Below are 12,734 nucleotides of genomic sequence, written 5' to 3'. Positions count from 1 at the left end.
CTGTAGCCTAAATAGCTAAAACTTTTGGAATTTAGACTTAGGGAGTTTTTGCACGAGCACGTAAACGTTAACTTTAACGCTATTTTCTCAACATGCAACGCGCAAGCTCCGGCCACAAATCTGTTCGACTCCGCTTACTGGTGAAGTCAAGATGTATTGCAACCAAGTTGATTTATCTTCATGTACCGGTATGTTTACTAGTCTTCTCTTTTGTTAACATACCAATGGCGATACTGAAATTAAAAAAACAACCGTAGTTAAGCGTTAGCAATAGGATTTTAAAAATACAGACTAGATTAAATAGACTTAGACATGATACAAGCTATACTTTTACTATAAAATCAAGTACTTATGAGTTTACCTTCTTCCATTGTTGTTTTTTTGTTAACAAATACTTGCTTATCTCGTTGCAGCTCCACTATTTTGTTAGTTCCTGGTCCAAAAATCGTCAGTAGAACTGGTAATGCGAACAATGCATGGAATAAACCAAACAACATGAGCAAAATGATTGTTCTAAATGCATTAATTATTATTGAAGATGAAGAAAGCAGAAGAAAAACTGCAGAACCGGAAATGACGAAAGTTGTCTGCACAACAGGCATTCCGATTGTATTTAGTGCGGACAGGGCTCTCAGATTGGACGATTTTGCGTCTGACGTAGCATACGCGTATGTCACGTGCGTCGAAAAGTTCACACTGAAACCAATGCTTAAAATCACTGCCATCATTGTAAAAATATCAAGCTCAACACCCCAAAACAATAAATAACCTTCGACCCCAGCTTCTATAGAGAAAACGCCTAACGTAATCCACACTGAACAGACTGGATTTGGGACCAAGAGTAGAGTGAGTACGAACATGCATACTGCTGCGATTAAGAACAGTTCAAGGGTTTGGGAAACAATATCTTCGTGTTGCTCTGTAACGATGAAAAATGGACTAAAAACGACAACTTCTGAATTAGCCGTTTTGGCTATATCTCTCATGTCGTGTAAAATCTTAACTTTATCTGAATGTGTGTACGCATTACATGTCGTCAAAATAAGCACTCGCGAATTAATAATCCTGACGTCTCCAGATTTACTGAATGCTAAATCAAGTTTAAACTGTTTTCCTGCCGATGATTTCAAAAAGTCATTTTGTAACTTGTCTATATAAAAGTCTTTGGTAACATTTGTACAACTTCCATATGAATTCGTTAGAAATGTACAATATTCTTTATACCATGATAGCGTAAATTCAGGCCCACAAATATACTCGTTTGACTCAAACGACTGTGTCATCTTTTCCACTGTATTCTGAGTGTCTTTCTCCCAATATTCCAGGTCTTCCATCATCACGTACACAGATGGACCATACTCTACTAAATTGTCCGATTGGAATGAGTTTAATGTGGTGATCTCGGCGTTGATGTCTTCACATTTTGAGATGGTCGTACAACCGTAAATCGCAAAACCTTCATATAAGACAAGAACCACTATGATCAGAAATTTACTAAAGCGGTGCATTACAAACGGTCCTAGGTACGTTTTAATAAACCACGAAATTAATGGCTTCAGTTGATATATTGTAAGTTCCTCATTATTATGATTTACTCCACCTGCACAAAGACATTTGTAGATAACATTAGAAGATTCGCTTTCTGAGTCAACCTTTACACAAGTGAAACAATGACGATTTTCCATTTCTCGTCTGCCAATATAGAAGAGACACGCGCCAAAAAAAGTTAGGTGATAAGCATACGTGAAGACAAGGGATAACCCTGCACATAAGCATGGTACTCGGATGCACATAAATGGGCTAATTGCTCCAATCATGTAAATTATGATGTTGGCCAGGTGTGTGATGGAAATAGACATAATTGCGTCACTGTAACACTGTATCAGACGATTTTCTATCGACATCATCATTGGATTCGCTTCGCGCCAAGAATAAAGCAAAACAAATGTGTTGTCGAGTCCAATACCTACAAATAAACAATGAAATAGAAAAACTTGTTAGTCTATAATGCATAATTCCTTCAATTATTTCAACCGATTTGCTTCAAGAGATCTTAAAAAGTAAAATTATAAAAGAAGAAATTAGCTTTTAAACAGATCGAAACGTGTTTCGTCTCTTTATTTCGAATTTATTTTATCTAGAATTCAGTGAATCTTCTTAATGAACGATGTTAAGATTAGGCTACCTAAATATTGGTTTCCACTTGGAATTGGACGCAACGCAGGTGAGTTGATCCGCGCGTCGTGGTTGGTCAACGCTTACGCGTTGCGTCCAAGTGACAGCCAATCACTCAGGGAATACTTCTTCTATTCCAAACAAATTTTGTTAGAATTGACGAATCAACCTTCTTTCTTATCATCATGATTTGTACTAAGTCTTGTCACTTGGTTTCTGTACCAAGTTTTAAACACGCATCTCATTTATTGATACCTACCTAATGTTAAAAACACGACTCCAATAACACCGACGTTTAAATCAACTTGGAAGAAGCAGACAAGACCACATGCCGATATAAATGCCAAGAGTGCCGATATTGTTCCGCAAAGAGCTACCATCGGTTTGCTGAGAACGCAGTCTGCCATCATGCAGCTCATCGAAGCCAGAACAACCATTGCAATAAAACTTACAATAATGACGGGTAAATTATCGTCTAAGGCAGACGACAGTTGTTCAGACGGTGTCTGAGAAGTGTAGTAAGCGACGCTAATAATTTCAGATTCGTAGTTATGCAAGAGGGTGGTTATTTCTTGTTCCCACTTTGAGGAAAACATATCGTATATGTCTGGTTTGAGAACATACGTTAAGATTATCTCACTTGCCGACTGTATATTACGCGTCTGGTTACGGGTAATGACGTCACCCAGTGAATCCCCAAGAAAGAACGTTACGCCGTCAGAACGCACAGTGGATGGGTACGTAAGATCATTTAATGAAATACAGGTACTGTTCCCGTAAAAGACATCTACAATTGAGTTTAACATGCATGTATCGTTCCACTTTGCACACAAATTTGTAAATCCAAAAGGTTTGCCTTCAAGAACATATCTTCTTATTGAGTTGTCTAACTGTAGAACTTCTGTCAAAACGTCATCACTGATCACATTACCTCCTGATGATGACGTAATTCGAATGGTGCATCCTTTCTCGACCACTTTCGTTCTACGATTATTCGAGTAGTTTGAGTAGTCGGTTGGAAAGTACATCTCGGTGTAATATTGTTCATACACTGCTTTGGAATACAATGGAGTAAACAGATCACCAACATCTTTGTCAATAGTTACGAAGAAGAAACCAAAACTTAAACAACATGTGATAACAACGGGTATTAATAAATACGATAGCGGCCTACGAGATATTGAAATACTCAAAATATGTGAACATTTGTTAAGTTCTCGGCGAATATGTGTTGCAACGTCCATGTTTGTTGTTGATTACAGCTTGGCTCTCTATGATAATTATATGACTACCAGCATATTATTATGTGACAGTGTTTTTGTTTCATATTGTAGACTTCCATAATTGTGTTGAACAAAGGGGTGGGATCGTCAGCAATGACACGAGGCGTTAGATATCGCATTTATACTTATTCTTCTTCATGAAAAATTGTCATAGTTGTTTGTTTTTTATTGCTGTACAATAAACGAAGTTAGAATTTGAGAAAAACGAATTGATTTATTACTCAATATTCCTCCTCCGAAAAATATACCCTGGGAATCTATATTTCCTTTCAAATATCTTATAGGCCCGCCGCTACGAAAATCTATCAAAACATAATTTTCAATGGTTAAATGAGACTAGATACGGACCTTCATCAATATAAGCCTCGTAGTTTTGGTGGTATGTGAACAGTGAACAGTTCTTTCAAAATATGAAAAAATAAATAAAACATGGGCAAAGCTATGGAAATACACCTCTATATATTTCCCTTTGCCAATTAAAAAAAGCTTAGTTTAGTGGAATAAATAAAGATTATTGCTGCTGCAGCAGCTCTCTGAGTAAAAACCAAGAGTTATCAAATTATTACTGAGTGATAAGGAAGTAAAGAGTAAAATTAATTGTACTCTTCCCTCAGCTCCTCTGGTTAAATAATATGTTAGAGGGCGCTAGTTTGTTTGTTTTAATTCAATTCAGGGCCTGAATGTGAAAGATCGAATCGATCATCAAAAGAATAAACAACATACTGATGAAAAGTATTTAAACAATGTTTTTTAAAAATCATTCTTTAATATTAAGAGCATTTATTTTTTGAAAACAATCTGATTTAACGGTAAGCATTATCGTGTCCGTTTTATTACACTTCGTAAAGAAGAGATGTAGCCTATAGCTAGGTATGCTAAAATAATGGCTATTGAATAGTAGTATTGAGGACGGCTAGGCTAGGCCTAGCTAGGTAGGGGCTAGTTAGTAGGTCCCCTAGGCGCGCTTAGGCTAGGCCTAGGCTATCATGATTATTCACATCTAGCCTGTGCTATGACTAGGCTTGTTAGAATGCTAGATAGGACTGGTCCTAGCCTAGAGTACACCATTTCAGTTGTTTTCAGTTTTCCGGAAAAGGCAGAACATGTTTAATTCAACGCAACTGCGTGTATGTCAACATATTTTGCATTACTTTGACAAACTTTGATTGAGCTGTGTGGTCAGTTGCTTTAAAATAAATTGTTCTTAAGAGCGCTTATGTCGACACAGTTGAGTTATCCCAATACAAGCACCCTGTGTCATTCCCTGGTTAGTAAATTAGATGTAAAAAGGATTTAAATCCAGACCACAACACAAATTAATTGTTTACTCTGCAATGTAAAAGTTGTACATTATTAATTATTAGCAAGATGAATGTAATCTAATTAAGACAATTAGGCTCTAATCCTAAATCCTTCAACCCTTTCTCCCTCCCCATAAAGAAAATCAACAAAACAACGGCCCTAGATCTTCATGTATTCTGGGGTTATAAAAGAACAATAAAACCATTTTTAGGCAATGATCAGCTAAAAACAATTTTTTTGACTGTTTGAAATGCTTTCCTTTACAGGTTATATTGAAGATGGCAGTTAGTGTTGTCAGCTCTGATCTAGCCCTCGATCCATTGATCAGCTGTAAGTTATGTATGCAAGAACACCCTGTAAAAGCTATGCATACTATGCACCAATGTAGCTGTATATATTGTAAAAAGGTAGGTGTGTTTAGTTTATCCCTTCTATCGATCTAAAGATTAGGAAATCTGTGAGTATGACAGAAAGCCACCCCAACCGAGATTCAAACTCGGAACCTTCTGCTTGATTGGGCTCATTGGTTATATAATACAGATACGGACACCAATACATTGATTGTTAATTTCCTGTTAAATTTATCAGGAGCACTTTGAAGATGATTAGACAATTTATGAATAACAAACCATTGTATTAGATCCTTCTTAAATATATTATGAAAACTTGCTATGGATAGATGCAAAGGATTACTTTCAGTTCCAAATCCATGACATAACCACATGCACGCCATTTTCTTTCAGTTGTTAATGCAAATCTATCATTATAACCTGAGTTAAATATCACCCCTAATTTTCACAAAATTGTATTTATTAACTAGGCTCAGTGTCTTGAACTATACATGCCCATACATTATTTTTGAAAAATGTGTCACCAGTTTTTTTTTTAAATTGGGGTGTTTTGTTTGTTTTTGCAGTGTTTAAAACAATATCTGAGTCTTTTAATAAGTGAAGGGTCTGTGAGCATAATTACATGTCCAGATGGAGAATGTCTAGAGAAAGGAAAGATAGATGGGACAGAGGTCAGTTCGTATTATGATACAATATTTTAATATTGAAATAGAACATGACGAGAATTACTACTAGTGTAATAAATATTTTATTATGGAGATTACTAAAAACATCGTATTAGAACTTGATTTAAATTATACCAGAGCAATGGTTCTTACAGCTTTGAATTTTTATATAGATACGTTTACTTGTTAACATGAAGGACTTTGAGCGATACAGACGTCTCAAGTTTGAAATAGGTGAGTTTCAGGCCCGTCTGCAGCATTTATAATGGGGGGGTACTAGCGAAGCGAGCAACAATGGCTGGGGGCCAAGAGGTCAGGGTCGAGGCAAAATTTGCGCTATTTGACGTTCTAAAGACTGATTTAAGACTCTTTGTTGTGGCTTGGGCTAGTTGAACGATGGACACCAGAACTTAACGCTTTCATGATGTTTAAAGGCCAACTCAGACAGCGTCGTACGACGCTGTCTGAGTTGGCCTTAACAAACAGTGAAACACTCTGACCGACTGCAGAAAATTAATTTCAACAAGAAAATGGGCCTTACCGTGATTTTTTGAATAGAAGACAACAAAATGACAAATTCTTAATTAAATTGTGTTCGTAATTGACAATGATTTATTTAAAATGATTCATTACTGTTTTATCCAGCCATCCAACTTTTGGCATGATTTTCCAGCAGCTTTCCAGCTTCCTGCTCCTTCCTTCCCATGTTTAGGCGCCGTATTCGATAGTGTCTGTATTTCCAGACACGTCTTTACCGCCGGTTGTCTGTATTTCCAGCAAACACTTTACCACGTACCGCGTACATGAAGCGCTAAGCTATTGCTTGTCATCACATGATCGACTGCGCATGTTTCACATCGAGTTTGTAGTCAGTTCAGATTCCGTAATTTAATTACTGGTATTTTTTCATTTTATATTAACATATTTTTGTTTGTATACCATTGATAATGTAAATTTTGTATATATATAATAATATTGTCTTTAGTTAAACAAGACAAGAAAAAATACCAACCGAGGAAATAGTGGACCTTTTGGGTTGGGGGGGGGGGGGGGGGTACAACGGATACAGGCCTGAGTTTCATGAAATTGTGTATGATTATAAAATAAGCCCAAGTTGTTTAAATATTCAAATAAGAAATATGTGCTTTAATCTTCACCTATGGGAACTATATATAGTAGACCCCTTCTTTGGGACACACTTATTAAGAGAAACCTTCCTGTGAATCAAACGAGGAGCAATGTATGTTTCAACTCTACAGCCAAACCTATTTGTGGGACACACTTATTAAGGGAAACCTGCCTGTGAATCAAACAAGGAGCAATGTATGTTTCAACTCTACAGCCAAACCTATTTGTGGGACACACTTATTAAGGGAAACCTGCCTGTGAATCAAACAAGGAGCAATGTATGTTTCAACTCTACGGCCAAACCTATTTGTGGGACACTCCTATTAAGGGGAACATTCCTGTGAATCAAACAAGGAGCAATGTATGTTGTATGTATGTATATGTAACACTACAGCCAAACCTATTTGTGGAACACTCCTATTAAGGAGTAACTACATACAAACAACCTTGAATTAAGTGAATTTTTTTTCATAAGCCTAAACATTTTGTTGAGGAAATTAAATTATTTTTAACTGATTTTGTAATATTTGAAATAATAATCTGTTATTGGAAGTATTCTGATTTTGTCGTTTATTCGTTGGTTTCCATACAGTAGTCTTAAGGTTAAGGATTAAAATTATTTACAAAGATAGTTCATGTTTCTTCTGTAATTTAAAAATGTTAATCCCATTTTGAATAGCGAATTTGACGTTCTTTCTCATGGCTGTTATTTCAAATGCATTGCCAGCCCTACAATACAAACCGCTATAGAAATTGACCTGTAGCCATTACACTGTAAAAAAATGTATACATAAATAATCAATAATTCAATTTCTCAGTTACGTGATTACGGAATAAATTACATTAATATATGTGTCATGATTTTATTTTATTCATTGATTACAGAGTGGAATGTGCAACCTGAGTAACAGTCATTAGTAAATGTATAATTTAAAATGAGCATCCATTTATTTCAATTGCTAAGCTAGAAGTTAACCTTTACAGAATTCAATATTCTTATAATCTTATAAGTATGCATCTGTACAATACAAAATTCCATGCTGTAAACTAAGACTAGTTTTAGTGTATAGTAATGTCACTGATAACATGATAGAATTAAGTGAAAGTTTTATATAACAAGTCTACAGGGTACAAATTCAAAGGTTATACAGTCATAATAGTAAATTAAAAGCTTTCAATGCATGGTATGTTAACATTATCTTCCTTCTCAGCCCACATCACGTAAGCCATGTAAAGAAAATTAAATGTTTAATGTATGAATTGTTCAATGTAACAGTGTTCCCAACACAGGTGTTTTTGTTACAAATTTGCTTCTGTTGTCTTCATCTAAATGTTTATTTGTAGTTGTTTTCTCATGTAGATTTAAGCAAATCTTTAAATTATGTTGTGCTGTAAGTTGATGATTAAGATGATTGGCCATATTCACACACAGTGAGATATTTCTCTTAAATACAGTTAATAATACAGTCAATAAATCTACAGTACTGTAGTTGAATTCACCTAAATTTTAAAGATGTATTTCCTCCTATTTATCCAATTCAAATGTAACAAGTTGTTAAAAGGATTCATGTCTGTGAATATGTCAATGTTAGGGGAAAAAGTCTTTTCCTTGATTGGTTAATGTGGCCAAATGACAACTCCGCCCTTTTCAAAAACATGTTAGGCTTTGCTTATTATTAACCATTAACTGAATTTAACCTATTTTTAAAGCACTGATTAAATTCAAAATCCTAGGAAATGTGTCTAAAAGTACTAAAATATTGTGTTTGTAACAACAGAGGTTGATTTGGATCCTCATCGGACTTGGTGCCCTGAAGTTGATTGTGAGACCATTTGTCACGTGTGTAGTGGTGACCTTCTCAAAGCAAGATCAGTAAGCTGCCCAACGGTCAGTATATACCGAATCTATATATAGAATAGGACACAAAATAGGATCAAACAAGGGCAATATGTTCCCTATTTTGTTCAAAGCTCCTCTTCAATACAATTATTTAAACAGAGATGATCTAAAGGCTACTTTCGTGAAATTCTTAGATTGAGAGAAATTTAATTTGCTATATGTATGTTTATTATGTTTAATTAAGTGTGGTTTTCTTAAATTCTGTAATATTTGTTTAGGACCACAATGGAAATAAGTTTGCCGTCTCGGTATATTGTGTTTTTATCCTATGATTTTATGTCAGAATAAAGAAATAAAATAAATAAATGTGTCTTAACATTATGGACAACTCCTATTTTGGAGACACTCCTTACTTTGTTGGGTCATGAAGGTGTCCCTTAATAGAGGTTCTAACCATCTATTACAGAAACACTTTCCTGTGTAACGATTGAGAGGCATTATATGTTTTAACACTATGCCCAACCCCTATTCAGGAAATGCCCTATTAAGGGAAAAGTTATTTAGTCTGTATTATATTCAATATTGAAGATTGAAATTGCTTTTGTCTCCAATAAATGGATTCTTGTATTTGCCAATGGCTATGTCCTCAGTATGTAATTCTAACACAAATTTGTTCACATAGCTTATGATATTAAATTGAAGAGACAAAATATAAAATTTTGGTCTTTTAAATAAACAGTGGAGTCAAAAATTATTTATAGGTGATTTTTATTTAAAATTTTATATTTATTATATTATAATTTATATGTTCTTTAGTGTCAATTAGAATTTTGTTCAGTTTGCAAGTCATCATGGCATCAAGACCAAACTTGTTCAGAATATGTAAATTATTTGAAATCACAACCAGAATCCAGTTGCAAAGGTCGCGATACATTCAGGTAAGAACATTTCATCTACTAGAGGGTTTCGCTCGCTTCGCTCGCGCACACTCTAGTGGGTGTACTCTAGTGGTTGTACCCGAATGGTCCTCGAAAACATGACCAACGCCTCGAGAAATTGAAGCCCGGGTGACACCTATGTATATGACTGATGAGTAATGTATGTTTATTTTGTGATGTTTCATGAACAACTTTCGTAGGCTACTTATATCGGTCGTAGTAGACACCGTTTTAAATTTATAATTATAAATAGAGCAAGCAACAGAAATAATCGATAATATAAACAGTAAAGGTGTTTCCCTGGTAGGCCTACCAGGCCTCCTATAGTAACATTGAATCGCACCTAAATTTGATTAAATGATTATAAATAGCATAAATAATTAGTTCAATTAGCCTGCTATAGTAACATTGAATCGCACCTAAATGATTAATAAATAGCATAAATAATTAGTTAAATTACTAAAACAAATTGTATTTCACGTAAAGTAAAGGCCTTTATAATTGATAGTTGAATATCTAAAACAAATAAATTGTAGTTCACGATTCAGTTGAATCACTAAAATCACATTGTAGTTCACGTAAAAGTAAAGGCCTTCAATAATAGTTAAATTACAAAAACAAATTGTAGTTCACGTAAAGTAAATGCCTTTAATCAATATAATTGATTAGTTGAATATCTAAAACAAATTAATTGCAGTAGGCCTAGTTCATGATACGTTGAACCACTAAAGTATTTGTATTTAATATTGAATGTCGCCACCAACGGCCATTTTGCGTGTGTGAAAATAACCCTGTGATATCCACAAATTTTGATAGGTAACGCTAAATTTTGTCGTTGTAAAAGACGAAAATGGAACAATAGCGTAGTACTGAAAACTAATGTTATCAAATCTACGTTTCGCGGTACATCTAAGATAGATAAGGTAGCTATCCAAGGCGGAGATTTATACCGAAGTTTTTCCATTGTGCTCGCCGATGTCGGAATTAACCATAATTTATATATAGATGGACACACTTTGTACAAAATAATGAAATAATATATTATATATATATAAATCCAAAGGCAAATTACTGAAAAAAATGACAATGCTGTGTGTATCAGTGGCTGGATCTCAATGGAGATACAAAAAAAAAAGCGAAAAGCTAAATCAAAACGATAAAGTCAAACAGCCAGAAAAGTCAGCAGAGCTTTCGGGCAACACTATATATATATATAATTAATGTTCTTTGCCTGTTGTGTTTATATATATAACATAATATATAAAGATGTATGTCTTTATAAAGGAACATTTTTGTCACTAACTGTAATACTTCAGGAAATTGTTCACAATTTTTTAAAAGATGCCAAATTAAATAAATAGACCAGCTTTCTATGACAATGAGTAATAAATTCAAAATGGTTTGAAATATAAACTTATTTTAATTACCATGTGCAATATTGAATAATTATTATAATTAGTAAATAATTGTTAATCTATTAGCCACTTTTTATCAGAGAATTGTGTTGGTTTTGTGTTGATGCAATTTTCTATGTATTTTTACTGTTATTTATTTATATGATGATATGCCAGTTTTTCAAAACAAATTTCTGTTAATTCTTTTTAATGGACAAATAAAGATAAAAATACTATGACTAAATATATTGTTTAGAAATCCTCAAATATACATGCTTTATGTTTGGGATGATAGACTGAATTGATAGTCAAATACAGTTCTGATCATGATCAACGAAATGATGTATACTGGACTTCTACAGTACACTAGCGGCATATTAATCTTTTGTATAAAGTTAATAGGTCTTTGTCTACCTACCATCTTGAAATAAAAGGTTGCTATAGTACTTAGTACTGTTGCAATATGGTTGTACACTACAATATTGTGTAAATCTACCCTGGATGTAAACCTACCCCAAAGTTTGAGTACACTGTAATTGAATACAAAATATAGGCCTACTATATGTTGGTTACTTTGTTAAAGGTCTGCCTACTGAAAAAAGAGACCCTGCCTTAATTTTGAAAGTTTTATTTTTTCAGCATTCCATTTGAAAGTGAAGTAGAATCAAATATCAAGCGCTGTCCAATGTGTCACATCGCAATAGAGCGTGATGAGGGGTGTGCGCAAATGATGTGCAAACGCTGTAAGCACGTTTTTTGTTGGTACTGTCTCGCTAACCTGGACGATGACTTTCTGTTGAGGCATTATGATAAGGGACCTTGTAAAGATAAACTGGGTCATTCCAGGGCTTCTATTCTGTGGCATCGCACTCAGGTAAGAGTTTTTGTATATTTTGCATAGAAAACAATCTGAGCACACTAATTTGATAGAAATCAGCCATAAGCCACATAATGAGATAATCCCTATTCAGGTTTGTACGCTGCCAAGGTCCACCTACAGGTATGTAATTGGTAATAGCCAGAGAATTGTCCATTTTCTCTAACAATCAAGCATACAGGTCTGGTATGAAAGTTCAGAACACACCAACTGGTGTTCTAAGATATTTATAGTAAAATAAATTTCAGTACTAGTTGTACAAAATGTAACTAAATAAAAAATGATACAAATTTAAGCAAAGTAGAAACTGCAGATGCATTTATCCTGCTTTTTTTTATATTTGGTGTTTAAGTGAGTTTTAGAAGGATCTTTTGTTTTATAATTATGTTAGAACGATAAAAAGTGATTAAAATCGGACTATTTATATTGATGTTTTTACAGGTAATTGGTGTGTTTGCTGGTTTTGGTCTTTTACTTCTTCTCATGTCACCATTCCTAGTTCTTGCAGCTCCTTGTATACTTTGCTGTAAATGTAAAATATGTAAATGCTTCCAGGATGATCCAGATATCTCCTAGGAGATGACCTTTGGGATAATGTACATTTGAGATGACCTCTCAGCAGTACAAACTACTGCTTTCTTTATTGTAGCAATGTATTTTTTAAAATTATATTTTAATATGTTGTCAAATTATTTATCAGATAATTTATAATTCCAGGTATGTTATACCAGGCTGTAGTTTGTTTGTTATTTTTAGTTTAGTTTTAAATATTTGTTCGGCCT

The 12,734-nt window shown here is 34.2% G+C and overlaps 2 protein-coding genes across 2 annotated transcripts; one reads left to right on the top strand and one right to left on the bottom strand.

Moving 5' to 3' along the window:
• Positions 1 to 8: 8 nt before the first annotated feature.
• Positions 9 to 3,251, bottom strand: LOC144854061 (patched domain-containing protein 3-like). Its single transcript, XM_078711943.1, has 3 exons — positions 2,435 to 3,251; positions 362 to 1,966; positions 9 to 233 (listed from the first exon to the last, which is right to left on the bottom strand). Exons 1-3 carry the CDS (start codon positions 3,201 to 3,203, stop codon positions 214 to 216), a joined length of 2,394 nt encoding a protein of 797 aa, XP_078568069.1. The 5' UTR covers positions 3,204 to 3,251; the 3' UTR covers positions 9 to 213.
• A 900-nt stretch (positions 3,252 to 4,151) lies between these two features.
• On the top strand, positions 4,152 to 12,588 carry LOC144854708 (putative E3 ubiquitin-protein ligase RNF144A-A). Its single transcript, XM_078712655.1, has 8 exons — positions 4,152 to 4,267; positions 5,027 to 5,167; positions 5,677 to 5,781; positions 5,949 to 6,009; positions 8,682 to 8,791; positions 9,560 to 9,681; positions 11,715 to 11,949; positions 12,394 to 12,588. The coding sequence occupies exons 2-8, from the start codon at positions 5,039 to 5,041 to the stop codon at positions 12,526 to 12,528; spliced, it is 897 nt and encodes a 298-aa protein (XP_078568781.1). The 5' UTR covers positions 4,152 to 4,267; positions 5,027 to 5,038; the 3' UTR covers positions 12,529 to 12,588.
• Positions 12,589 to 12,734: the final 146 nt, after the last annotated feature.

The sequence above is a fragment of the Antedon bifida genome, chromosome 10, assembly GCF_963402885.1.
Source record: "Antedon bifida chromosome 10, ecAntBifi1.1, whole genome shotgun sequence".
Lineage (NCBI taxonomy): Eukaryota > Metazoa > Echinodermata > Crinoidea > Comatulida > Antedonidae > Antedon > Antedon bifida.
Note: the sequence above shows the minus strand (reverse complement) of the source record. Positions and strands in the feature narration are given on the sequence as shown.

Excerpts from the sequence above, each read along its gene's own strand:
- LOC144854061 (XM_078711943.1), bottom strand. The coding sequence starts at position 3,203 with ATGTACTTTCCAACCGACTACTCAAACTACTCGAATAATCGTAGAACG. Across the intron at positions 1,967-2,434 it reads AGTCGTGTTTTTAACATTAG|GTATTGGACTCGACAACACA; the intron begins GTAGGTATCAAT and ends GTTTATTTGTAG. Across the intron at positions 234-361 it reads AAAAACAACAATGGAAGAAG|TATCGCCATTGGTATGTTAA; the intron begins GTAAACTCATAA and ends TTTTAATTTCAG.
- LOC144854708 (XM_078712655.1), top strand. The coding sequence starts at position 5,039 with ATGGCAGTTAGTGTTGTCAGCTCTGATCTAGCCCTCGATCCATTGATC. Across the intron at positions 8,792-9,559 it reads GATCAGTAAGCTGCCCAACG|TGTCAATTAGAATTTTGTTC; the intron begins GTCAGTATATAC and ends TATGTTCTTTAG. Across the intron at positions 9,682-11,714 it reads AAAGGTCGCGATACATTCAG|CATTCCATTTGAAAGTGAAG; the intron begins GTAAGAACATTT and ends TTATTTTTTCAG.